Source organism: Astatotilapia calliptera, chromosome 6, assembly GCF_964374335.1.
Source record: "Astatotilapia calliptera chromosome 6, fAstCal68.1, whole genome shotgun sequence".
NCBI classification, from domain to species: Eukaryota; Metazoa; Chordata; class Actinopteri; order Cichliformes; family Cichlidae; genus Astatotilapia; species Astatotilapia calliptera.
Window position 1 is genome coordinate 3,180,334 of NC_137427.1, and position 25,810 is coordinate 3,206,143.

The following is a 25,810-nucleotide window of genomic DNA, read 5'->3' on the forward strand; positions in this document are numbered from 1 at the left end:
TTTCCTTGCTGCTCTGCTGAATCAAGTAAAAGAACCACTTTCACTTTAGCCCACTCAGAGTCACGACATCCTTCAGGAATCCATCCCCGCTTCATCATCTGGCCTACAGCTGCTGCTGTAAACAGCTGTGGTCAAAATGCTCTCCTGGGCATGATTTAATTGTTATCGTGCTAAGCCCCCACTCTCCCCTAGGAGTGCACGGTTTGTGTATGATAACAATTAATTTGCTCACCCTGCAACAAAGTCACTTCAGCGTCCTCGAGTGCCAGCTGCGTCTTCTGTGCAGATCAACCCTGTTTGTTTGTGTTTCGATGTAGAGATACCGGTGCTGAGCCGCAGGTTTCATTATGAGGGTTAACAAAAACCAGCTGGAAACATTCAGGGTGCCAAGAAATGAAGCTTTTTCTGGTTTTTGCCCAAAGACTGGGCGAAAAATGAGCAGGAAGCAGAAACTTCTATCAAAATTAACTTTATTTAAAGAGACATTCAATAAAAATGTACAAAAAAAGAAGCAGAATAAATAAATATCAACATAAATACCAGTGTCAAGCAAAAAAATAAAGGTGTGTGCCCTTCTTACACAGACTTGCTGCTATATTCTGTTTCTTGTATTAATTTGTATTTATCTGTATTTGTCTCTTTCCTAACAACTCCACAACTTCTTTCTCTTCCGTCCTTTTCCTGCTCGCTCTCACTCGTCTGGCCTTCTCGGCGCGCTTTGCTCTCGCCGTCATTTCACAGAGATCTGAGAAATATCTATCTTCACCATTCTTCCTCTCCTTTTCGTGTGTTTCATTTCTCCGTGGTACTGTTCCCGGCCATTTTCGGTCTGTCGATGCACTCCATTTTGCGTGTCTCATTTTTGTTTATGCTGAGAAGAGAAAGGGAGGAAAGAAAAACTGGGATTAGGCCAAAGGACTAATGGAAAACATCTGGATGTTTGCGCAAGGAGTCACATGTTAACGTGTCCTGAGATTTGTTCTAAAACTCTTTGCATCTGGGGAACGATTTATACGCCATTCGGTCTGTTTCGTTTTTCTGTGGAGTCAGAAGCATGTGGTGTTTTGGCTGTAAAAGAATCGATTCTGAAGCCAAATCAAACATTTTTAAGTGGTGTGATATTCTGTCCCAGCTCTCTGTGAAAGCTGTGCAGCTGCTGGAGCATTCAGTCTGTGCATGTAGCACAGAACAGGGAGCGAGAACGAGACAAGAGAGTCTATGTTCGATCAGGAATAAATGTAGAAAACACCAGAAATGACTTTTTAGGCTTCTGTGCAGTCCTGTGCTCGCATACAGATATATTACATGGAAAGTAAGAAGAGCATTTTTACTTAAAAGTCATACTCCTGCCTACTTGGAAAAAGTTTAAGCATCAAAATATACATAAATTATTTAAAGTAACAGCAGTCTTTTTTAAAGAGATATGCATGCTGGATTATAATTACTGATTTGTTATTGCAATATCAGTGTCAAAGCTGAAGATGGTTTAATGTCTAACAGCAGATATCTGCATCCAAAATGCAAAGTGTAAAATACAACAAAACATTGATCCTGGTTTTAAAACTGAGCGTCACTAAAGTACTTTAAATACTGAATTTGAGGGGATCAAGGCCCCCCCATCCCCTCCCCTCTGGACACGCCCCTGTCTCAAACGCATTTATGGAAAAGTTTGAATTCTGTTTTTAGTTGTTCTTAAATTCTCAAATTCAGAAGCATTAAAGAAGAAGCAAAGAGCAGTTAGTTGTGGGTGAACCGATGCTAATGTTGTGTAGCTCACCTTTCCCAGCACGATAAGAGGCGCTTGGCTCTAACTCCCTCAGTGAACATGCACAGCTTCTGGGTGGAGTTGTCGGGGTTGATCCTGGTTACACTGAGAAAACAGAAGTATTACCATCAAAATCTGCACAGCCGACAAGACTCTAAAGTGGCAGATATTCAAAGATATTCTTTTAAACTTACATCAACTCAGTTTTATCACAGCTGGGCCGCTTTTCAAGGACTTGGAAATCTGATATTTTGCCTTTGACTGCCTGGACCTTGGGACATGCACAGCGTCCTATCGAGGTTTGAGCTGCAGGGGAACGTTTTCAGACAGGTTAGCAAAAGAAATGCAGTCCTACCACTGATGCACTCTAAGAAGTAAAAGCAAATGCATGCCAATAAAGTTTTAGAGCATTACTGCATTACACATTCTGCAGAAATTACTAACCTTGATAGAGCTCCACACAAGCCGCAGCCACAACAACCAACAAGACTGCACAGTTTCTCTGCAAAATGGCCATTGTTCTGTTGAGAGAGACAAACCAAAGTCCCCAAAATATCCCTCAGAGGAGAACAAGCGAGAGTTCGAACCGGTTGCAGTACCTCCTTGAAGAGAGAAGACAGGAGTGAAGAGCTGCTGCGAGCCTCCTCTGCTTTTATAACGAGGCCAGGGTGGGTTTCCCGATAGGCCGAGCCTCTTCCCGTCAGTTAGACTCTGGAATTTCCACATTCATGCAGGAGACATGCTCAAAGAATGCGCTCTGTGCTGGTTTTAAAGAGAAAGGGAGAAAAATGAAATCATGACATAATTAAACAGATTCCACATCTCATTACTAACCATAATCAGAGTCAAAGGGAAGAGGTGATTAATACTTTTTATCACGCTTTGCCCAGGCATGTCCGGGCTACTGTACAGTCATCTGAAAAAGAAAGTCCACGGTCATTTCGTGGACCGTCGGGGAGCAGGGCACAAACAAAAACCCACAAAGCTCAGTGCACTGAGGTACCGTTGTAAAGAAGAGTGGCCAACATTCCTCCAAAACAATGTGAGTGACTGATAAAGTCACACAGTAAACAGTTACTGCAAGTTATTGCTGCTAAAGTTGGTTCTTCAGGCTGCTGAGTCATGGGTGTATGTAGTTCTTCTGTAGTTTCCTGGTAAATAAATGAGGACCTGGTGTCATGATGACCCTTTGTCAGGAGTTGCTGTTCACCTGAGGTTGTATTGACCTTATTGTAAGAACTGCTAAGCACCAGATGAGTTGTTTACAATGCTTTGATGAAACCTCCTTGAAAGAGGGTGTACTTTCTTTTTCACATGAATGTTGAAAGAGTTGGAGGTTATGAGGAAAAGCTGGTGATTGTTTTCAAGCTCTGGGCTAGCAGCAGCACAGCTGGGTTGTAAAATACTGAGTAATGACTGTTACCGTGTAAATTCTTATTTTATTTGAGGTTAAACTTAATGCATCCTCGACATTCTTCTGGCCTGTTGGAGTTACTGGAAAGCACATTGCACTGCACAGAGTAGCGTCACAGTGGGGTGGGAAAAGGAATGTCTCCGAGGAAGACAAATCTGCACCTGTTTCATGAAACACAGTGGAACACTTACAAGGCTGATAACAGTTTAGCGCTCACGATGGATTCACTCCTATTTCCGATGTTTACCAGTCTGTAAACATGCCACAGCAGGTACCATCTCACTCATGACTGAACAGCTCACACCGTGTGAACAACTCACTTTCCCAGAGCGGAGAAAACACATTTCACAACATGTAAATGTCTGTCACTCATATATCTTTTTGCCATTGGGCTCATATCCTGGCATTACACGCAATGAACACATTGAAGGTTACCAATAGGTTGCAACGTGCATTAAGTGCATTTGTGTAACAGGCGCACTGGAGTTCACGACCGTCGTCATATTTCAGTTTTTCAGCAAAACTGCTTATTTCTCCTCGTTGGCTCCGAGCAGCGACTTCTGCGGCTGACGTCTGCTCGAGTCCCCACAGACTACCAACTTTACAGCAGAACTAAACATGTTTTAGCCTCTAAACCTAATTTTCTCCTTTTTTTAAATATAATTTTTCCATCTAGATACAGGAGTTAGGTGGATGTCAGAGGTTGAGACACCTACAGAGGGTGTAGCTGCTAATTCTGAGATAAACTTCCCTGCAGATAATTTGAGTCCCTGAAGGGGCCCTCTGTACTTTATTTGTGCTGTTGGTGCCTCCAGATCACAGTACAGGCCACTCAAGACGTCTCTGCTTTAGTTTATTAGTCAAGGCCTTGGCACTAATTGGCAGTTTATGGTTGCTACTAACTTAGAACAGCAATCTCTGACCCGCTGAATTAAGCATAAAGTCCATTACTTAAATTCTGGTCATTCTAAAATCATAAAGGAGATCATCTAGGCAGCAGGCTGCCTTACTCGTGGTAGCCCTGCCCTGTCTGCCTAAAAGCAGACTCAGAAGTTTGTTGCCTCGAGGAGTCATTTCTGGGGACACTTGCCAGCTGATTGTCATGCTTCCAGTATGACTTTGTGCACAATGACAGAGTATGACTGTCTAATAAATATTCTGTTTCATTGTGTCTGAATGTGACGTGTCATCCTCACATGCCCTGATGCCGTTACAGCTCATTTTATTGCCTGATGCTAAAAACCCCGACCTGCCCCTCTGGTCTGCCTCGTTTACACAGACCGTGCAGGTTCATGGTCACTGCTGCATGCTCTTAACATTTGTGGACTCACTTTGTAAACAAGTACAGATGGGTCAACAAGTTCCCCCTCTTTCGTTCTGCAGCGAAAGTTAATCACCTAACAGCAAGGGGACTATTTGGGGAACTCGCAAAGCAAAACATAAGGTCTCACGGCGAATCCCCTCCTGCTCCGACTGAGCTCGAGTCAGAATGTTTCAGATGAGGTGAGGAAGCTCATTCAGTCTTCACAGCAGCATCCTGCAGTCCAGCAGCGTCTGTGATTACAGCCAAAAAAGCAAATAGAAAGCTGTTATCCTGCTCGGTGACAAATTACCTCCTCATTAGGTGTCTCAGCTTTAATTATTTGGCTCACTCTTTCTTTTGTTGCAGTTTCTTAGTCGACGACAGAGCACAATGAAAGTCAGACTGTAATTTACACGTGGACCTTTTTTTATTAACAGCTTTATTTCATAGCCGATATGATTGCACACCAGCACTGCAAGCCGGCGGTTGCACAAGACATCGCATTTCAATTTTTATGTGTCTATTAAAACCATCACAAAATGCCCTGTGGGAGGAAGCAAACATGAGGAGCTGTTTTCTGTCTGTAAAGTTATCACACTCGCGGCTTGCAAACCTGAACATGCAGATAAGACAGATGATCCCGGTGTTTGTTATTAACAGGCTGCTTTGATGAGGTGTTTTATCTTTTTCAGAGTAAAAGGAAATCAAGACTGTGACTCCTCGATGATTAATGGTCATTTCGGCCTTATTTACGATGAGAAAGTTGGCCATTATGCACACATTATCTTACCCTGGCTTTATTTATTTGATCAGTAAACACAATGGCAAACCAGAGGGGAGGAATAAAACCACTTTTACTGTTTCAAAAAAAGAAAAAAGCGGCTAAGTGTTTCCAAGTGAAGGCAGTAATCGGCACAACAATCTGCCACACAGCGAGTCCAGCAGATACACTGAGAATAAACAGCACGGACGCAACATGGCAGCAAACATAAACATTTATCTCACAAATGTGCACCAGATTTTTTTTTAAAGGAATGGAAAAAGAAAACAACAGTGTTGAGCATCAGTAAGTTTTCAGTTCAACCCAGCAAACACCAAAACAGCTGTGAAGACGCTTTTTCCAACACATCAAACGACCAAAGAAAAGACATTCTGTTCTCTGTCCCAGGGTGTCACATGGTTTCGTCAAAGCTGCTCGCGTCACATCTAAAAGCAATGGGAAGCATCGTTTTTCAAAGTGGAGCATAAATGTTGTGAAAGTGTGCATTTTAACCCTCTCAAGGCAGGCGTTGCAGATTTGCAACAGTTAAAAACTAAAAATACCACTGCAGGTATTCTTTTGTGCATTAGCAACAAAAACTTAATTTGAGCCTGAGAGGGTTAACCTGGCCATTAATTTGGTTATCCCTGGCTAACCAAGTCATTTTGACTCTGTCGGCTGCTCGTCCATGATCAGATTATCGTTCCACCGCATCCCAGAGGTGCTCTGCTGGACTGAGATCTGATGGCTGTGGAGGTCATCTGAGTGCCCTCAACTCAATGTTTGAGTTGATCCGAGCTTTGTGATATGACACATTACCCTGCTGGAAGCAGCCATCAGAAGATGGCTACACCGTGGTCAGAAAGTGGATGGAGCTGGTCAGGGCTAAATACTCGGGCAGGCTGTGATGTTTAATCAGGCCCATAGTGTTCCAAGAAAATATCCCCCACACCATTACATCACCAGCCGCAGATGTTTACACTATCCTCTATCATGTCACAGCAGAAATTGGTCCGACTCATCAGACCAACTTTAGCAAGTGGGTTTCCCGTTCTTAGCTGACACGAGTGCCAGCCGGTGTGGTCTTCTGCTGCTGTAGCCCATCGGCATCAAGGCTTGACACACTGTGGGTTCAGAGATGCTCTTCTGCACTCCTTTGTTGTAACGAGTGATTATTTGTTTTACAGTTAACTTCCTGTCAACTTAAAGTAGTCTGGCCTGCTCCATCTTCTCTTACATCAACAAAGCATTTTCTGCCAGAGAACTGACGCCCACTGGATGTTTTCTCTTTCTTGGACTGATCTCTGTAAGCCCTGGACATGGTTGTGTGGGAAAAAACCCAGCAGGTCAGCAGTTTCTGAAATACTCAGATCAGGCCGTCTGGCACCAACAATCACGCTGCGTTAAAATTCACCTAAATCACATTTCTTTCTGATTCTGATGCCCAGTTTGAATTTCGGCAGGTTGGTTTGCCTAAATCAGAGGTGTCCAACTCCAGGCCTCGAGGGCCAGTGTCCTGCAGGTTTTGATCCAACACAGCTGTTTTAAATTGCTTGAAGTTCTCCAGAGGCCTGGCAATGAACTAATTATTTGATTCAGGTGTGTTGACCCAGGATGAGATCTAAAACCTGCAAGACACCGGCGCTTGAGGGCTGGAGTTGGGCACCCCTGGCCTGATTGTTTTGAGTTGCTTCCATGTTATTGGTATTGTCCCCTCCACTGATTTCTTTTATCATGCTTAAAGATTTCAGTGCCTATATTAGACAAAGATAACTCGAGTAAATGCAAAATGCAGGTTTTAAGTCTTCTTCATTTATTTGGGGGAGGGGTCTACCCAAACCTACCAGAAAATCCTGAAGAAGAATGTCAGTTTGTGCCCTGGAGCCCAAACACACTGGGGTTATGGAGCAGGACAATAATCCAGAACACACCCCCAAGTCCACCTCTGAATGGCTGAAAAGACAAAAAAAACAAAATCAAAGCCAGACTTACATCTGATCGAGATGCTTTGAGATTACTTTAATCAGGCTATTCGTGCTCAAAAATCCTCTAATGTGGCTGATTTACAACAATTCTGCAAAGACGAGCGGGCCAAAATTCCTCTACAGTGATATGAAAGATTCACTGGCAATTATCACAAGCACTTAACTGCAGTTCTCGTTGCCAAAAGTGGCACAACCAGTTATTAGGTTTAGGGGGCAAATACTTTTTCACACAGGGGCAGGTAGCTTCAGATGGCTTTTTTCCTTTATTACATTTAAATCCATCATTTAACTCTGAAAAGATCCAATAACATGAGCACTCAAAGCACTTCATACAACATGGCATGCTGGGATGCACACACATTCACACTCACTCACTCACTGCTGGAGCCAGGGATCAAACTACGGCCCTTGCAACTAGTAGATGTCCTGCTCCATCTCCTGAGCTCCAGCCAAATGTGACAAGTATGCAAAAGAAAAGAAAAAGTGTAAGAAATCAAGAATGGTGCAAGTACTTTTTCACAGCGCTGCACAGATTAAGCTGCCACTAAGAGATCCAACATGAAAACAAAAACGTTGCACGCAGCTTTGAAGGCATCTGCAGACAGACTGATTTTCACTGTAATCTGCAGATAATTTGGCAGCCATGGTGTGATTAACACGAACAGTGCAGCGCTCTGTCTTGTGAAATAGTAAGATCAAGCAAAGTAAACGTTGTGTGACTGTTTTAGCTGGTGAGCAGTAATGAGAATTCATCCATACTAAAAGCTGACATTTCCTGTTATTCATCAATGACTGCGGTGCATGTCTCGACTGGAGCCTGGCAGCTCTCAGCTATAATCCTCAGCTTGTCTTTATGTTCAATTATTGTATTTCAGGGTGTAGTTTGAGAGATGGATTCCCCTGATATCGCCTCTCCACACTGAGCTCTCTCACAGAGCTCCTATTGTTTTTTTTCCTCGCTGTATTTCATATTTAATGCCACATTTCTGTGTTTACACATCAAACAGGTCTTTGGGATATTGCAACTAAACGACTCAAATACAGCAAATCTGTTTTATATCACTCTGGTACGCTGCAGTGTATCTCGCTGCTCACAGTATCTCACTCCTTTTCTAATTTAATGAGTTTTGGAGAAGCGACGATATCTGCACCTCGCCATAACTACGAATCCAATTTAAAAGAAATCCTATGTTTTCAACACACCTGGTGCTGAAGCAGCACTTTACCGTAAGTTATGCTTCATAAATCTTTTCTTATCTCCGTACCACATACCATGTACGTAAATGGTTCCAGCTATTTCTTTGGAATATTGTGACACATTTTTACGTTAATGCAAGAAAATAATGTTCCTGAGGGCCTCTTTGTGTTCATACTTTGTGAGCTTGACATAGTCTGTGTTGCACAATGTGCATGAGTAATTTGGGGTCAGTTTGAGTCAAATTCTGAGGCTTGTTCTCTGGAAGCATCTCCAGGGGGGTCGCTCTGCTCTCCTCCCTTTCTCTCTTTCTCTCTTACCACATGTTTGTTGGATGTAACTCAGGCACTTCTTGCCAATAGCCAGCTGGAGCGACTTATCTCATAGTCACACAACTTCAAGGAAACAGAAACTAAATTTTGATGGTTGAAAATAAAGTGTGTGCCCAACACGGTCATTGAGGACGCCCGCATTCCTGTTCAGACATGATAATTACATGCAAAGAAAGGAGGGAAGCCGTTTTATGTTTTTCTTACAACTGCTTTTATTTCAAATGGGGGGAAAAAGCAAACCAATGTCAACAAAACTTTGCAGGCTGCACTGCATAAACCTGCACAGTGTGAGTGCTTCTTTACCCTTAGCACAAACGTGTTTCAGTTTTAAACTTAATTAAAACAAATAAAATACAATTAGAAAAGTGAATATTTAAAACTCAGAAATAAAGGAGAATTGCTTTCAGTGAGCTCAGGTGGCCAGGAAGCCATAGGGAGCTGGAATTCCTGGAAAATGCAATGGAAAAAAAATACAGATTTATTGAATTTAATTACATAGCCTTGTGATAGACAGGTGAGGTTCACAGTGGGGCAAAAAAGTATTTAGTCAGCCACCGATTGTGCAAGTTCCCCCACTTAAAATGATGACAGAGGTCAGTAATTTGCACCAGAGGTACACTTCAACTGTGAGAGACAGAATGTGAAAAAAAAAATCCATGAATCCACATGGTAGGATTTGTAAAGAATTTATTCGTAAATCAGGGTGGAAAATAAGTATTCGGTCACCTCAAACAAGGAAAATCTCTGGCTCTCACAGACCTGTAACGTCTTCTGTAAGAAGCTTTTCTGTCCCCCACTCGTTACCTGTATGAATGGCACCTGTTTGAACTCATCATCTGTATAAAAGACACCTGTCCATTTTAAGTGGGGGAACTTGCACAATCGGTGGCTGACTAAATACTTTTTGCCCCACTGTATAATGTCCACCCACGGGCAGCTGGGAATGGCTGCAGACTATGAACTGAATAAGTGGTTAAGAAACTGATTTATTTGGGGAGAGAAATTATCCAATATTACAAATCTGTGAGGTTAAAAAGAATAAGAAGCTTTAGGCTTAGCAGTACATTTTAAGGTCAAAGGGGGTTCAGTTCATTTTATTTATAAAGCTCATGAGTCACGACTGATGAGAGTAATCTCAAGATGCTTTATAGATTAGATTGTTTGAGAGACAATAACCTACGAGAAGCATTTGGAGACAGTGGTAAGGAAGATCTCCTTTTCAACAGGAAGAGACCGCCATATTCTTTTTTTACCTGGTGGTGATGAAAAAGAGAAACAAATCTCATCATTTACTAACACATCTCTGCGTCTGTATCGAAGGAGAATTTGAAATCAAATGTCTTGCAGTAGAAGTTTACTTATTTGAATGAAAAAAACCCTAAAAAAAACATGATGATTTCATCCTAACACCTCCCAGGTCACCAGCCTAAGACCAATTTTTAAAAAAAGGAACAACAAGATGAAAGGTTTTTGGTTTTCCAAAAAAGCTATGTGTGTCTAAAAAGAGTTGACTAAAATCATAACCCTAGATCTGGTGGATATGAAGAAGCATAGAGCTTTGAACCAAAAAGATATTAAGATCTTTAGATTAAGACCGAACATCCAAATTTCTTCAAATGTCCAACAGAAATGATTCGGATATTTAAAATTGAACCAGACTCTACACAGAGTTCATATTTATGTAACAGCTTGGATAGACTAGAGCCAATGAGGGAGACTATCTTTAAATTTTTAAGTCACAACTTAAACCCCGAAGCTGTTCGAAGGCCCCCCGTCGGCTGAAGCAGCCCTTTGTATTCCTTTTCTAGGCAGTTAAAGCTTACCTAATTCTGGGCCCTTTAAACGGTCTGAAGGCAAATGCTTGGATATTTAATTTAGAGCTACAGTCTGAAGAGATTTAATATTTGTAGTTCATCTCAACGAGCTCCTGGGGTGTGGGAGCCAATGAATCTACCTAGTTTGCATTGCTTTCTTGAATCATCCTTAGTTTGGGGTCCTCAGAAGATTCTGGTGGCAAAAATCAGAGAGTATGTCTTTAAATATTCAAATCAGGAGAGTTCACAGCTTGGGTCTGTTGGAGGGCCCCCTGGTGGACGAGTGGGCCCAGCACAGCCACTTATCGCACTTATACCTCAGGCATCCAGGCAGGCACTGCTCGTTTGTTTGTTCTGCCCTTGATTTTTCGCTTTTCATCTTTTGTTTCATGTGTTGCGTTCATTTAGAACTTCAAAGGGAATGCATATAGCTTCTGGAGCGTTGCTGACTCAATTACTTCTTACACATAAATGAATCATGCATCGTGGAGCTGACGGGAGCCGTGGGCAGAGGTCAGCAGTCCGGCCGCTACCTTCACCTCACACCAGCCCTGCAAACAGGGAATGTCCCACCAGCACGTCCAGCAGGTTTTGTTTGAAATGTGTTGATGTCTCACACTTTGATTGGTCTGTTAAGGTCAGTGATACATCTGATAGGTCAACTGGACTCCAAGGTGGGCTGCTTCTCAGGGATTTTAAAAACAGAGCCGGTGCCACAGGTGGAGCCGCGGGGCATGAGCGCACCATCCAGAGGCGGTGACCTCTGAGGGGCCCATGGAGTGGGTAGGGGGCCGGCTGGGAGAGCTCTTTGATGGAGTCCACATACTCCTCCATGGTGTGAGAGGAGCAGTCCGGGTCTCCTTCTTCTGTGTCAGTCTCCTGCATTTCACTGATGGTAGGAAGTCTGTCCACAGCGGACAGCAGCCATCTGGACTTCATCCTGCAAAGGAAGGTGCACCTTTAATGGAGGAGACCGAAACCTTTACCACCACAGGATAAAATCTGAACAGAGCCACAAAACACACCCAAGCCTTACGGAGATGACCATCAATATTAGTAATAGTTTAAATCATTTTAGCATCCATGGCTATGCTTGTTGGCTTTTTATTGTTTCAAACTTTAACTTTGTTTTGTTGAATTTATGAAATTGCTGTTTTCACTGAAAACAAATTAGCGCATTTGGGCTGACTGTAAAACACAGCACCTATGAGACTATCATGGTCCGGGCCTTCAGCCTTGTGTCGAGAAAGGTCTGGCTGCAGCCACCGTGGAGCTCCACAGTAGGCAGAAACACATGACCTCTAAAGTAGGCGGAGACACGTCACTGCCACAGTAGGCGGAGACATGTCACAGCCACAGTAGGCGGAGACACGTCACTGCCACAGTAGGCAGAAACACGTGACATAGATACGATGGAAACCGCGCCAATGGATCGTAAAGGCTGGGACAGAGTCATTCATATAGATGCTCATGGCTGAGTAGCCGGCCTGAATTCGAATCCGACCCGTGGCTCTTTGCCACATGTGTTACCTGCTCTCACTCCCTCTGCTTTCCTGTCACTCTTCACTGTACCCTTTCAAATAAAACCATAAAAATGGCAAAAAACAGAACCATAACCCCTAACCATACTGTGGAGGTCACGTGTTTCTGCCCACTGTGGAGCTCCACAGTGGCTGCACCCATTTGCTCTTGCTTGTGTCTTGCATTTATTTTTACTTCCTGTATCTTGTTATCCCTTGATTGTTTGCACCTGTTTGTTTACCCACCTGTCCCACTTTCCCCCAGTGGGGCCCTTTGCGTATTCACAGCCTCAGTCCTCTCTTTGTCCTGGTTGCATTGTACTGTTGCTCTCCGCTGTGCGCTCGATGTCAGTTAAAGGATTATTTTACTGTTTCTCTGGCTTGAGTTTCACTTTTGTTCATGAACACTTATCAGCTAAAGATAAACAGCTGGCTTTTGTTTTGACCCAGCTTCCCTCTGCGTCTGCATTTGGCTGCGCATTTCCACACATTCCAAACACGACAAAGTCTCTTCTGTGCAGAAAAATCAAATAAAAAGTCTCTTATTTCAACTTGATTTGGGACTGAAGTCCAGCCGCAGATAAAGCAGATCGATATGTCAGCAGAATTGGCACTTTTGAATTATTTTCCTCATAGCTCGGGAGCTCACGACCTCTCGTGCACGTGTTTACGTCCATGCTAACCACGACTGTTGACATTCAGCTACATCAAGTGGATGAGGTGTCAGCTGAGAAACATGGATAAAAGTGTAGAGAATTCAAAGGATCACTTGAAGCAGTGATTGACTGAATAACTGAAAGGCTTATGTGTTTCCTGTCGAAGCTACGAGGAGCCACTGGAGATGGGAGCTGCAGGGTCATGACCCCTGCTTGAATGCTTCTGCTGTGAGTATGAAGCCGTGGAGGTCACGAGCTCTTTGGACAAACTGTTATCTGTCCTCGATAATCCTGACCACCTGCTGCATCACTTACTGGATGAGCAGCGGGAAAACTTCCTGGCAAATGATTCACCTCCGCCACCGTGACACCAGCACAGGAAGTCTGTCATACATCATGCGATACGACTTCCAAGCAAATCACATCTGCCATCTCGTTCTCTTCCTGTAGTTTATGTCGCCCCTGCGGTGTCGCTGCGCTTAACGCTCAGAGTACGCTCTGTGGTACTGAGTCACTGTAATGTCACATGACATTTACCAGGCTTTACTACAATCACTCAGCCGTTTGAGCGTCATTACTTTCAAAAAGTCACTTTATTGTATTTCAACATTTACACAAATTTTTATTCTATGTAAAAAAAAAATTCACTTAGGGGTGGGCGAGGTTTAACCTGCTGAGCTCCTTTATTTTTAGGTCTCTCTTAGGCTACATTCACACTGCAGGCGAAAGCGCATCAAATCCGACTTTTTTGACCCTATGCGACCCATCTATCCGATCATGGTACGACAGTGTAAACGGCACAAATCCGATATTTTCAAATCCGATCTGGGTCACTTTCGTATGTGGTACTGAATCCGATACCTATCCGATGTTTTAGAAAGCGACTGCTGTTTGAACGGTCAGGTCGCATTAAATCCGTCTTTTACGTCACTGACACAAGACAGATGCCAATTATCAGCGCCGGAGAAGACAAACGAGAAAGCATGGCGGCAGAAACTGGAGACGGAGCGAGTCAATGGACAAAAACTGAGGTTTTGGACTTGATTAGCATATGGGAAGACAATTCTATTCAAGCTAATCGACTCCGTGTCCATATATACCTCTGCACGGAGGTAGCAGCCACTGCTCTAAACAAGGCCATTGTTAAAGCACGGGCTCTCTTTGTCTCAGTGTCCTTCTTTCTCTAATTAATTTGTCAAAATTCTGTCGGTTACCACTGTGCACAAATTGATAGACTGCTGCAACAGCACCTACTCGCTCTGTAGCCGCCATTTTTTATTCCGTAAACAGAGCGCGTTGTGTGTGACGTCTTCTTTTGCGCAAGCGGGCCGCTTTGAGGGCCGTGAACCGTTCACACTAGAGCGCCTTTGCTGTCACATTTTATTTGTAGTGTGAACAACCAGACAAAAAAGATCAGATTTGATCATAAAATGGAATTGAGCATTAAGACCTGCAGTGTGAACGTAGCCTTAGTTTTCACATCACTGAGTTTTTCTACATTTAATACGTTGATATATAGTTCCGATTTTTCGTGAGACTCAATTTAGTTGTTTAAGATGTGTTAATATAAGAATCATGGGAAGTTTTGGGGTAAAAGCTGGGCTGATATGACGAGACTCACAGAATCAGCATCTGAAATGTAATTTCAGTTCAATATTGACAGAATGAAAATAGGAATAAAACCTAAAAGGACACGCCTGAAGGTTTTTAGGTGAGAAATTGTTGTTTTTGCCTCACTTGGATTTAAACTGTTCTTTGCTTTACCTGCACTTTCCTGATTGTTTCTCTGGTTCCTGTTTTCAACATAAACAGCCATATTAGAACAATTACATAAAATTCTGGCAAACAGTAAAACTAGACCGATTCCTCTGGAAACAACAAAAGCCTTTTGCTTTTTTTTATTTGAAGAAATCAGCTGTTTTTTTCCCCGCAGACTCAGCTGAGTAAATCCTCCTGTGTAATTGGTACCACAGCATACTTCCAAGGAAGTTATTTGGAAGTAGGCTTCCAGTATGGAGACATAAGCAGTGTTTCAGAACTGCAGCCAAGATGAATGATGATAAACTCCCACATTTTACTGGAAAACACACACACTGACCTGTGATATGTCCTGATGGATTTTGTCCTTTATCTTCACTTTTTTTCCTGCACTTTTCCTCCTGTCTGTTTTCACCACGTTATGCCAGCAGAAGTCTGTGGGTGTCAGCGTGTAGACGACATGTTGCGGGGACATGGAGGTGTGATTCTGTAAGTGCTGTCGGAGGATAAGCCGGGCCAGGGGAGCTTTTATAATGCTTTAAGCAGCCAGGCTCAGAGAGCCAATTATAGCAGTGAGAGCATGGAGAGAGAGTGAGAGGGTGGATGTAGGCTGTGATGGACCGCGGGACAAACAAGTGATGTGTGTTGTTATTTCACATCCACACAGCTGATGGATTTGCTGGTACTGAACTACAGCCTCAACCAATCAATAAAGTCAATAAAATCGATAAAATCAAACAAACTCTGAGAGCCAAACACTCACTGCTCCATTTCTCCTCTTACAGACAGCGAGCGAGGAAACGTGAAATATGTGAAGGAGGATTAAAGTGTGTGTGTGCGTGTGCGTGTGAGTGTGTGTGTGCGTGTGCGTGTGTGTGTAATTTAATTTGTATAAATTAATAGAACAGTTGTGGTCAGTTCCATTTGACTCAAACACATTTGTTTTGTCTACAACTATGATATTTATTCTTTGCTGTGATGTAATTATATACACACACACACACACACACACACACACACACACACACACACACACACACACACACACACACACACACACACACACACAGTTTACAATATATATAAAGAGAAATAATAAATATGTATTTATTCTATAAATAAAATATTTATAATATATTCGTGTCTGTTTATTTATTTATTTCTACTTAAATATATTTTTTCCATTAATAATTATTTAAATACTTTATTTGGGTTTAATTGATACATTTAGAATGATACAATTTTCATGTTTTGAATTATTCGTAAAAAAAAAAAAGATTTTTATTTATCGATCTACATATTTGTTTATGTCACTGAATGAGCAGCATGACAGCGCTGTATGCACAGTAAAAGTAACTGTACTGGAACTAATATAGCTTCTTTCTACTTAAGCTGAGCACTTTCTACTACAGGTCTCTCTCTCACACACACACACACACGCACACACACACACACACACACACACACACACACACACACACACACAGCATATTTGATATGTTTTCTGGACTCTGCTGTCAAGAAAACGTGAGTCATGAGGTATTCTGTTTAAATCTTTGGATTTGGGTTTGTCTTTGAAAACACTGACTCTGATTAATATGACGTCTGTGTAACAGAGATGAAAGAAAGCTACACGTCCTAACTTGTCTGTTGTAAACTGTCAGAAGTTCTCTTCTGGGGGGAGCTGTGATGTTTTGTGTACAGTCTTTGCGTACCTGTCAGTGCTTTCGTAAACGTGTCCATTGTGTCTCGTCAGCAGTGCAGAACCACACATCGCTGCTGGCTCCCCGACTCGTTCCCACCAAACCGCTGCATTATTCTGATGTTGGTCACGCTGAGGTTTTACCTTCTGTCTGCTTCCACAGCAGCCTTAACAAGACCACACGATGCACACATGATGGAGTCGACATGATGAGTCATGCTAGCGCAGAGCGTGCAGAAGACTTGCAGAGTCTCCACCAGATCAAAGTGTGAAGCAGCCAAAGGGTCGACCTGACCTGACGAGTCTGCAGGACAACGAGGCAAAAGTGAAGTTATATAAACTGACGTGAGGACATCTGACACTTTCTGTTTTTGTGCTGCAGGCTTAGAATCAGAACATGCAAACATGGATATGAAGAACTCAGCACAATGTTCAGACACAGACCTGCACAGCACAAACCTTTTGGTCTCTATAGAAAGTTCTTCCCTTTATAACAGCTGCATATAAAAACTCACCTGCTGAATTTGTATTAGAGCTTAAGGTTTGCATATCGAGGGGCGTGGCCTCTTTGCTTGACCGGTGCATATGGACACAGGCAGCTGCAGCTGCTTGCTGTCTGCTAGGCTTCACCTCAGCTAAAAGGTCATTGAACTGAACCTCCCAGTACTGTTTGTGCTGTTGGGGCTTTTTTAATTAAATGATATAATGCAAGTTGGTGCAGCAGCCAAAAAGATAACATTGACACTTGCTGCCTGCAGCTTTGGTTGGACGTAGCCGATACAGGCTATGAGCTTGCATCGTCTCCCCGAGCCTGAGTGGGTTTCCTCTGGGTGCTCTGTCTTCCTCCCACATCCATGTTAGGTGAACTGGTGATTATAAACTGGCGTCATGTGTGTGTCAAATAAAATTGAAAAAATACTGAATTTATGTGTGGGTAAATGTGGCCTGTGGTTTGAAGCTCTTTTAGTAGTCAGTAAGACTAGAAAACTTAAAGTAAAAATGCCAGTTCATTTAGATTGTTTCAAGCAGGAGAGTGCAGGGTTTTCCAAAATACAAACAGCATGTATCCATGCATTTTCACAGAGAGGGGTCATATCTCAGTTGTCATTGCTGTTCATCTGCTGCAGGGAAAGAAAGACAACCTATGACTGATTTAGAATAACCAGCTAATCTAACAAGTACGTCTTTGGACTGGGGGAAGAAGTGAGTGAGCCCTCACGGGCAGTGTTGGGGAGTAATGTATTTAAAATACTAAATATGAGTAACTGTATCCCATGACGCCTTTTTGTTGTTGTTGTTGTGCTAAGCTAACAGGCAGAATGCTACAGGCATAGGCCTAAAGAATGTAGCATCATGGGCAGTGTAGTCCGTGCTGCAGGGAGAATGGACTGCCATACACGTTATGTGTCTGTGAGCGCGAGGAGGGAGAAAAAGGAGAGTGGAAAACTACGAGCTGTCATTGAGCAGAAACGGGAGCTGGAAGCATGTAAATATAATAATAACCACTGCAGCCAAACAGAGTGCCTGACGAGCCCAGCTGTAAGTAAGCTATTAAGACTCGACTGTACACCGTGTTCGTGTTTTCCTCCGAAACAATAAGTTCCATTGGAGCAGCCTTTCAACGCCTCTCTCTGTCTGAAACTTGACCCAGACAACAAAGTAAAGCTATTTTTCGGCTATGAGCCGACACAGAACCCAACGTATTAGCCAGAGGTCCCTTTACTACGGTTCAGAGCCGCGGACCTTCAGTAATAGTAATAAATCACATTTATGTAGTTGTAAACAGCATGATAATACATTAAGTAATCCAAAGTATTCAGAATACGTTACTCTCATCAAGTAACGTAACGGAATACATTACAAAATACATTTTCTGTAGTGAAATACATTTTAAAAGTAACCTTCCCAACACTGCTCACGGGCACGGGGACACGATAACTCCGTCCTGAGAGGCCACAGCGAACCCAAGATCTTTGTGCTGTGAGGCAACAGTGCTAACAGCTGTACTGCCCTTTGTCAAATAGTTTCCCATGAAAAACAAATAATGTTTTTTTTTGCTTGAAATTCCCATCCACAACCTGAAACCAGCTTGGCTGTGCACTGAGCTCCTTGGGTACAAACAGATTGTTAAACATGTTTTTGACCATTCATCCGTCCAGCAGCGACCTCATCTTTGAAGCGCCTCACTGAGACACTTTGTTAGTTTTTGCTTTCACTTTTCTGTTTGTTCAGGCACCAAAGATGTTTCCTCGCTGAGGAGAGCTGTTCAGACAAGCCAGCACACTCATGCAGTTTGGCCTCAAAACAGCAACTGTTACAGGAACATTTTAAATCCTTCTAATATTAAAACTTACTGAATTCTTGTGAATGTGAAAATATTTCACTTTCACAATTTGTCTTAACGCATATTGAATAAAAATATGCTTGTATTTATATAACGCTTATCAGTATCACTGACCAATCAAAGTGCTCTATACTGTGAGTCAAATTCACCCATGTTGCGCAACACTCAAGTCTGTGCACTTTATATATCGCACATCCAAACCACATCCAAGCTACGGCTGATTAATCCAGTATGCATGTCTGTGGTCTGTGGAAAGAAACCAGTAAAACCCACACAGATAACATACAAAGTCCACAAAGGCCTCAGGAAAGCTGAAACCAGAGACTGTATATAAAAGATCCATATAGTCACAGAGATGCCACCCAAGTTTTTGGACTCTACGCTTTGAAGCTCAGATGTTGGTTTTTTGGTTGCCATCATGTTTTTGTTTTGTGGAACCAGAAGTGATCATATTTAGATGAAAGGTTGAAGCGCATAGTTATTAGTGGCTGGCTAGCTTATTTAGTTATCTGTATCCTTAAACTATACAGGTGCAGTGCACAGACACAGATGCCTGGCTGCCACTTGGTGTTAACGAACTAAAAAATGCTAGAATTTAAGCTAGCTAACAAGATTAAAAAAAATAGCTAGCTAGCTATTTTTTTACTTCAGTTCTGTTTCTTTCATATTTTTGAAAAAGAAATTAGATAATTAGATGTGTAATTAGGTCTATAATTTCACAAGTGAAGCAAAAACATGGACGTACTGTCATAAAAATGTCAAAGTTAGACATGAACAGACCACTGCGGAGCGCTAACATGTGGTGACAGCTCAAAAAGGCTCTTTTGGGAATAAAGGCTGGTGATCGTACAGATTAGGCATGAGGGGAACTTTTCTCACGGTTAAAAAATAGTCTTTGACACGATCCAGTGGGCAAAAAGTGAAGCAAAAGAACATTACCGCGTTTATATAATACAGTAAAACTATAAACAAAAGCTGACTTTTGCCCTTTGAAATGGTTTTGCCTCTCTGAGCTGCACCCAGGAAAAACAATGACTGGTTATCCACAGTGAATTCCAATCAGTTCTGGATGCTGTGAAACGGAGTCATTTTTACCGCAACAGAAAGTTATCTGCTTCTTAGCAGAAACACTAGTCATTCCCTTGAATGTCTTTCACAACTCATCCCTGTTTTCTACATACCGGTAAGCCATATGTCTGTCTCGTGAACAGTTTGTCGTAAAAATGAAACTGTTTCGTCTTTCCCGTGCAGAAATCACCATGAGCAGACTTTTCCATCAGCTGCCTCCACCATCGTTGTGTTCTATTCTCAGCACAACGCAGTCAAATGTGATGTATAATAGCAGATCACGCTTTTGAGGATAATACTAATATGTTAAAATGGCAAAACATCCTCATTAAAATGTGATTTTATGTGGATTCTGAAACATTTTAATGAAAATAAAGGGCAGGAATTTGCATTAACGCTGGTGTCTGTGTGGAGCAGCACTGAGGCTCGTTACCTCAGAGACAACCCCACTGAGAGCCGACCTCAGGGACTCAGCCTACTATTAAGTGATGTGTACTAAGCTTGCATGCTAATGTGCTATTTAAGGCCCATTTTATTGTCAACAAAGGCCGAAGTAAACCCTGAGATTAAGGCCAGGGCTGAAAATAGAGGCTGCAACAGAAATGGACTTTGAGGCTCAGGTGCTGCCAGCACAAATAAAGATATTAAGGAGGGCTGAGCTAATTGCACACTGACAGTCAGGTAAGTTAAGTAACTTTTGCAGTGTGGATCTGCTCGTTCCCAGCTCCATACAAGAGAAGCTTTGTATGGTTCACTTCATCCTGTGGCTCTGGATGTTTAGCTCCTCCCCCTCTGAGCCCACTTCATTCCTTTTTTAGCAGATTTTATTTATACATAAAAAAAACAACAAAGAGAAAAACAAAGCAACCCAGAAACCAATATGGTAAACTACACAATAATAATTTTCCAGTCTTTCACATGCTGCAGCTTTGGCATTTCTGCCATCAAACGTGGAAAGCTGCACCCTCCACGTTCTCACGAAAATAAATCTGCTATCATCAGGACAAACAGTCTGGGACTGAATGGGATTTTATTTCCTACAGTATCACGCTTCTTCTTCTTTTATTTGTACCCTTTAGGTGTCGTGATAGCAGATAATCTTCCTCCATGTCACCCCAACATCATCCTCTGTCACACCAGCCCTCTGTATCTCCTCTTTCACTACATCCATGAATCTTCTCTGTGGTCTTCCTCTTTTCCTCCTGCCTCCTTCTCCGTATTCGACATCCTTTGTCTATCGATCATCTGCACATGTCCAAACCCTCTTACCCTGAGACGTCTCTCTGATGCACTCATTTCTAATCTCGTCACTCCCGATTAAAATCTCAGCATCTTTCATTTTGCCACCTCCAGCTTCACCTCCTGTCTTTTTGTCAGTGCCACCATTCCCCAAATCATACAGTGGGGCAAAAAAGTATTTAGTCAGCCACCGATTGTGAAAGTTCCCCCACTTAAAATGATGACAGAGGTCAGTAATTTGCACCAGAGGTACACTTCAACTGTGAGAGACAGAATGTGAAAAAAAAATCCATGAATCCACATGGTAGGATTTGTAAAGAATTCATTCGTAAATCAGGGTGGAAAATAAGTATTTGGTCACCTCAAACATGGAAAATCTCTGGCTCTCACAGACCTGTAACGTCTTCTGTAAGAAGCTTTTCTGTCCCCCACTCGTTACCTGTATGAATGGCACCTGTTTGAACTCATCATCTGTATAAAAGAGACCTGTCCACAGCCTCAAACAGTCAGACTCCAAACGCCGCCATGGCCAAGACCAAAGAGCTTTCGAAGGACACCAGGAAAAGTATTGTAGACCTGCACCAGACTGGGAAGAGTGAATCTACAATAGGCAAGCAGCTTGGTGTGAAAAAATCAACTGTGGGAGCAATCATCAGAAAATGGAAGACATACAAGACCACTGATAATCTCCCTCGATCTGGGGCTCCACGCAAGATCTCATCCCGTGGGGTCAAAATGATCATGAGAACGGTGAGCAAAGATCCCAGAACCACACGGGGGGACCTGGTGAATGACCTGCAGAGAGCTGGGACCAAAGTAACAAAGGTCACCATCAGTAACACACTACAACGGCAGGGAATCAAATCCCGCAGTGCCAGACGTGTTCCGCTGCTGAAGCCAGTGCATGTCCAGGCCCGTCTGAAGTTTGCCAGAGAGCACATGGATGATACAGCAGAGGATTGGGAGAATGTCATGTGGTCAGATGAAACCAAAGTAGAACTTTTTGGTATAAACTCAACTCGTGTGTTTGGAGGAAGAAGAATACTGAGTTGCATCCCAAGAACACCATACCTACTGTGAAGCATGGGGGTGGAAACATCATGCTATGGGGCTGTTTTTCTGCCAAGGGGACAGGACGACTGATCCGTGTTAAGGACAGAATGAATGGGGCCATGTATCGTGAGATTTTGAGCCAAAACCTCCTTCCATCAGTGAGAACTTTGAAGATGAAACGAGGCTGGGTCTTCCAACATGACAATGATCCAAAACACACCGCCCAGGCAACAAAGGCGTGGCTCCGTAAGAAGCATTTGAAAGTCCTGGAGTGGCCTAGTCAGTCTCCAGACCTCAACCCCATAGAAAATCTGTGGCGGGAGTTGAAAGTCCGTGTTGCTCGGCGACAGACCCAAAACATCACTGCTCTCGAGAAGATCTGCATGGAGGAATGGGCCAAAATACCAGCTACTGTGTGTGCAAACCTGGTAAAGACCTATAGTAAACGTTTGACCTCTGTTATTGCCAACAAAGGTTATGTTACAAAGTATTGAGTTGTATTTTTGTTATTGACCAAATACTTATTTTCCACCCTGATTTACGAATAAATTCTTTACAAATCCTACCATGTGGATTCATGGATTTTTTTTTCACATTCTGTCTCTCACAGTTGAAGTGTACCTCTGGTGCAAATTACTGACCTCTGTCATCATTTTAGGTGGGGGAACTTGCACAATCGGTGGCTGACTAAATACTTTTTTGCCCCATTGTACGTCATAGCAGGTCTAACTATTTACGCATGTCCTAACTATCATCTTATAAACCTTCCCTTTCACTCTTCCTGTTGTCCTTCTATCCGAAACACTTATGTCCACCCACTCCCCCCACCTGCACGCTCCTCTTCACCTCTCACTCTTCACTCTGCAAGCCTAGCTTAACCAACTCAAAATATGTACGAGGACCAAGATTGTGTTTGGTTAAAAAGTCCGATGTCCTCTCTCCTAAACGTCACCACAGGTATGATATCTGGACCAACGGCCTTTCTCCTTTGCATCCTCCTGATAACTGTCCCCATGTCTTCCTGATTCACCCTCTGCATGTCCTAATTCACTAACTGTCCTCCATCTATCCCCTCTATCATCTTATTTTCTTAATTCATCAGTTCCTCAAAGTACTCCTTCCATCTTCTCACCACATTGTCTCATTTACTTGTTACTTCCATCTCATATTCACTCAAATCTGCTGCACATCCTTTCCAGCTCGATTTCTTTGTCTAGTTAACCGATACAAGTCATTTTCTTCTTCCTTCCCACTCTAAAAGCCTTTTCCTTTACCACTTCTCCTTTTGCTGCATGCCTAGCCTCCCAATACTCCTGTCTACTTTCTTTATCTCTCTATGTTTTTTTGCTAATTCCCTTCTTTGAATGCTTTCCTGTACTTTAACAGAACAAGGACAAAACTAATCTCCTTGTTTTCTCTCCTCTGTCTGGAGCATAAGTCAACATAGCTCACACTACTTCAGCTGTACTCTTCCAGTCACCTAATAAAGCTTCCTAATCTTCCACCCTGACCGTTCATCCCAGTCTTACATCACTTCTGCATTTCTTCTTGAGAGCTGAAAATCTTCCTTCCCCACTTAATGAATCAGCAGAGAAAATGTTCAGATAATTCATGATGTTTTCCAAAATTCAAGAATACTTTATCAAAGAGTTCAGCAACTTTGAAAGGTTGTAAATAAGATGTGAATTTAGATAAGCGTGTCCCAAACTGTAAGCTCTTCAGATGATTTCAGTAACTATTATGACAAAGGTCATCTAGTGAGGCCACTCTCTTTTCTTTCCAGTAAAGTCGGATTTTTGCTTAACCATAGCTTCAGTGTTATACAGTGGCTTTTAAAAGCAGCTCCAGATTAAACACACAAAGCACTTTAATCCAGATTATATTAACCCTCGTGTGACCCTAGCGAAAAAAGGGACCATTTTGGGTACGAAGGGCAAAGGATGGGTATAAATTTTAAGGGATGCTCAAGGGTTAAGGTCAGCATTGATTGAGTGATCTTTGACTAAGACAGCTTTATTCTGATTGGCTGTGCTTGAGATTTGGAAAATTCCATTTCTGTGACATGAAGGAGAGTCCGGAGTCGAAAACACCTCTGTGAAGCTGAGTGTTTGGAGCTGGATTGGGTGTAATGACGGGTAACAATGGACTGATCTGTTCAGTTCAGTTTTCTGTTACACACCACATGTCTGCGGTGGAAGCAGCACCACTTTGAAGTCAAAGAAACATAAATGAATAACTTTAACATTACCTGTAAATATGAGAATAATAAAAAAATCTGTAATAGTTAGTAATTAAAATAGTCCTCTGTGGGCTTTTTCTTCTGGCAGCAGGTGCAAAAAATGACTTTAGGACTATTTCATGAACTTCACCGACTGCAGGCTGAATGGGATTGAATGAAATGACCATTCTGCATCAGCTCTGGTGCTAATCTGCACAACTGTTTCTATTCTGTACGTACAGAACCAGAAACTAGCATCATGTCCTGTTTTTGTGCTGCAACAAACAAATAAATAAATCCATCAGTAAAAACACTGATACAGAACAGGTCTTTATTGGTGCTTTCACTGCACACTGCACCTTACACTCTGAGACGCTTTAAAGTCATCTTATTTTTGTGGAGTCTTTTCTTTCTTGAATTTACTTCATGGGCAATTATATTCAGTGTTTTCCTGTACTTTATTAAGATTAAGAACCATTATTTTACTTAATCTTTCTCTACTGGGTAATTTTTTACCTTTTTGTTGTTGTTGGTTTTTTTGGGGGTTTTTTTTTTAAATTTTCGTCTTTACTTAAGCAAGTCATCATCATACATCGGCTTTCTTCTAATGATTTGATTGCAGTAGCACGTTAATTTTCCAGCATTTATATCTCAGCAGAATAAAGGAAATTACATGTCTTTTACCAGATAGAAACGAAAGGATTAATGGGGAAAAGGTGAAAAGAGGGGGGAAAGGCATGAAGCTGGAACAAAAGAAATACTTTTTTTCTTTAACTTTAGAATAAAATTACTAGAAAACTGTGTAAACATATTTTTCAGTTAGACAATACAGCTAAACGAGAGCAAATGTCAAATATCTCACTTTTTCCTTCTGTGCCATAGACGATCTGCTAAAACTGCAGAAGCTGCGTAGTGCCCCCGGCTGGTCATATTGCAGTATTGCACCTCAGCTACAAGGAGCTTCCTGCAGAGGTTAAAAAATAAAACGAGCTAAAATGTCCTCAGAGCCATTAATGTGCTCTCTTTCTGACTGGCTGCAGGCCACCGGCCAACTTACTGATGACGTTTGTGAAACCTGCTGTGTATTATTAAGGTCCCCCGTGTGTGGGCTTTCCTACCACTAGGACTGAGCATTAAGCAGAGGCTGGTGTTGTTTCGGGACTCGCTGTTCCAGCTGTTGTGGGAGGACCAGGACCCATCAATCCAATCCTACCAGCCCTGGAGGAAAACTACAGCATCCCCATAACTGCAATTTTTTTTCAGCTGAGTGGGAACTAGTTTGAAATATAAATCAAAACATGACCAAAAGCACAAAGAATGGAACCAGGGAAATGGTTTTCAGCATTATAAGCCAATATTTTCAAGGAGGCACCGAAAGATTTTTCAGAAAATGACCCAGACAGTCATCAGTCACGTGATCGTTTTTTGCCTTTAAATGCGTTCATTAAGGTGGTATCTGTCTTTGGGGACATGCCTGAAGCAGCAGAGGAGACAATCTGCAGCAGAACAGGGAGGACACCAGATGACTTCATGGTGATGTATGATTAAACATACAGAAAGTCAAACCCTTTCTTAGGCTGTGACAGGAAGAACATCATGTAGGCGACATACAATATTTGAAAGGGAACCCTTATGAGCAACACCTGGTGACTGTGGGAAGGAAGAACCCCCTTTTAAAAAGAAC

General features: G+C 42.4%; 1 protein-coding gene and 1 long non-coding RNA gene across 2 annotated transcripts; both read right to left on the reverse strand.

Annotated features, from left to right (window-relative positions):
* Positions 1 to 453: 453 nt before the first annotated feature.
* cxcl18b (chemokine (C-X-C motif) ligand 18b) lies at positions 454 to 2,434 on the reverse strand. Its single transcript, XM_080302628.1, has 4 exons — positions 2,210 to 2,434; positions 1,960 to 2,071; positions 1,778 to 1,870; positions 454 to 871 (listed from the first exon to the last, which is right to left on the reverse strand). The coding sequence occupies exons 1-4, from the start codon at positions 2,280 to 2,282 to the stop codon at positions 793 to 795; spliced, it is 357 nt and encodes a 118-aa protein (XP_080158754.1). The 5' UTR covers positions 2,283 to 2,434; the 3' UTR covers positions 454 to 792.
* A 4,563-nt stretch (positions 2,435 to 6,997) lies between these two features.
* LOC145429356 (uncharacterized) lies at positions 6,998 to 15,010 on the reverse strand. Its single transcript, XR_013909584.1, has 3 exons — positions 14,843 to 15,010; positions 7,603 to 11,508; positions 6,998 to 7,195 (listed from the first exon to the last, which is right to left on the reverse strand). It is a non-coding gene; the product is annotated as an uncharacterized LOC145429356 (long non-coding RNA).
* Positions 15,011 to 25,810: the final 10,800 nt, after the last annotated feature.

What these genes read in the sequence shown, in the direction of transcription:
- cxcl18b (XM_080302628.1), bottom strand. Translation starts at nt 2,282, where the DNA reads ATGGCCATTTTGCAGAGAAACTGTGCAGTCTTGTTGGTTGTTGTGGCT. An exon ending in TTGTGTGGAGCTCTATCAAG is followed by an intron (nt 2,072 to 2,209) that starts GTTAGTAATTTC and finishes GTTCCCCTGCAG; the next exon opens with CTCAAACCTCGATAGGACGC. An exon ending in CTCTTATCGTGCTGGGAAAG is followed by an intron (nt 872 to 1,777) that starts GTGAGCTACACA and finishes TTCTCTTCTCAG; the next exon opens with CATAAACAAAAATGAGACAC.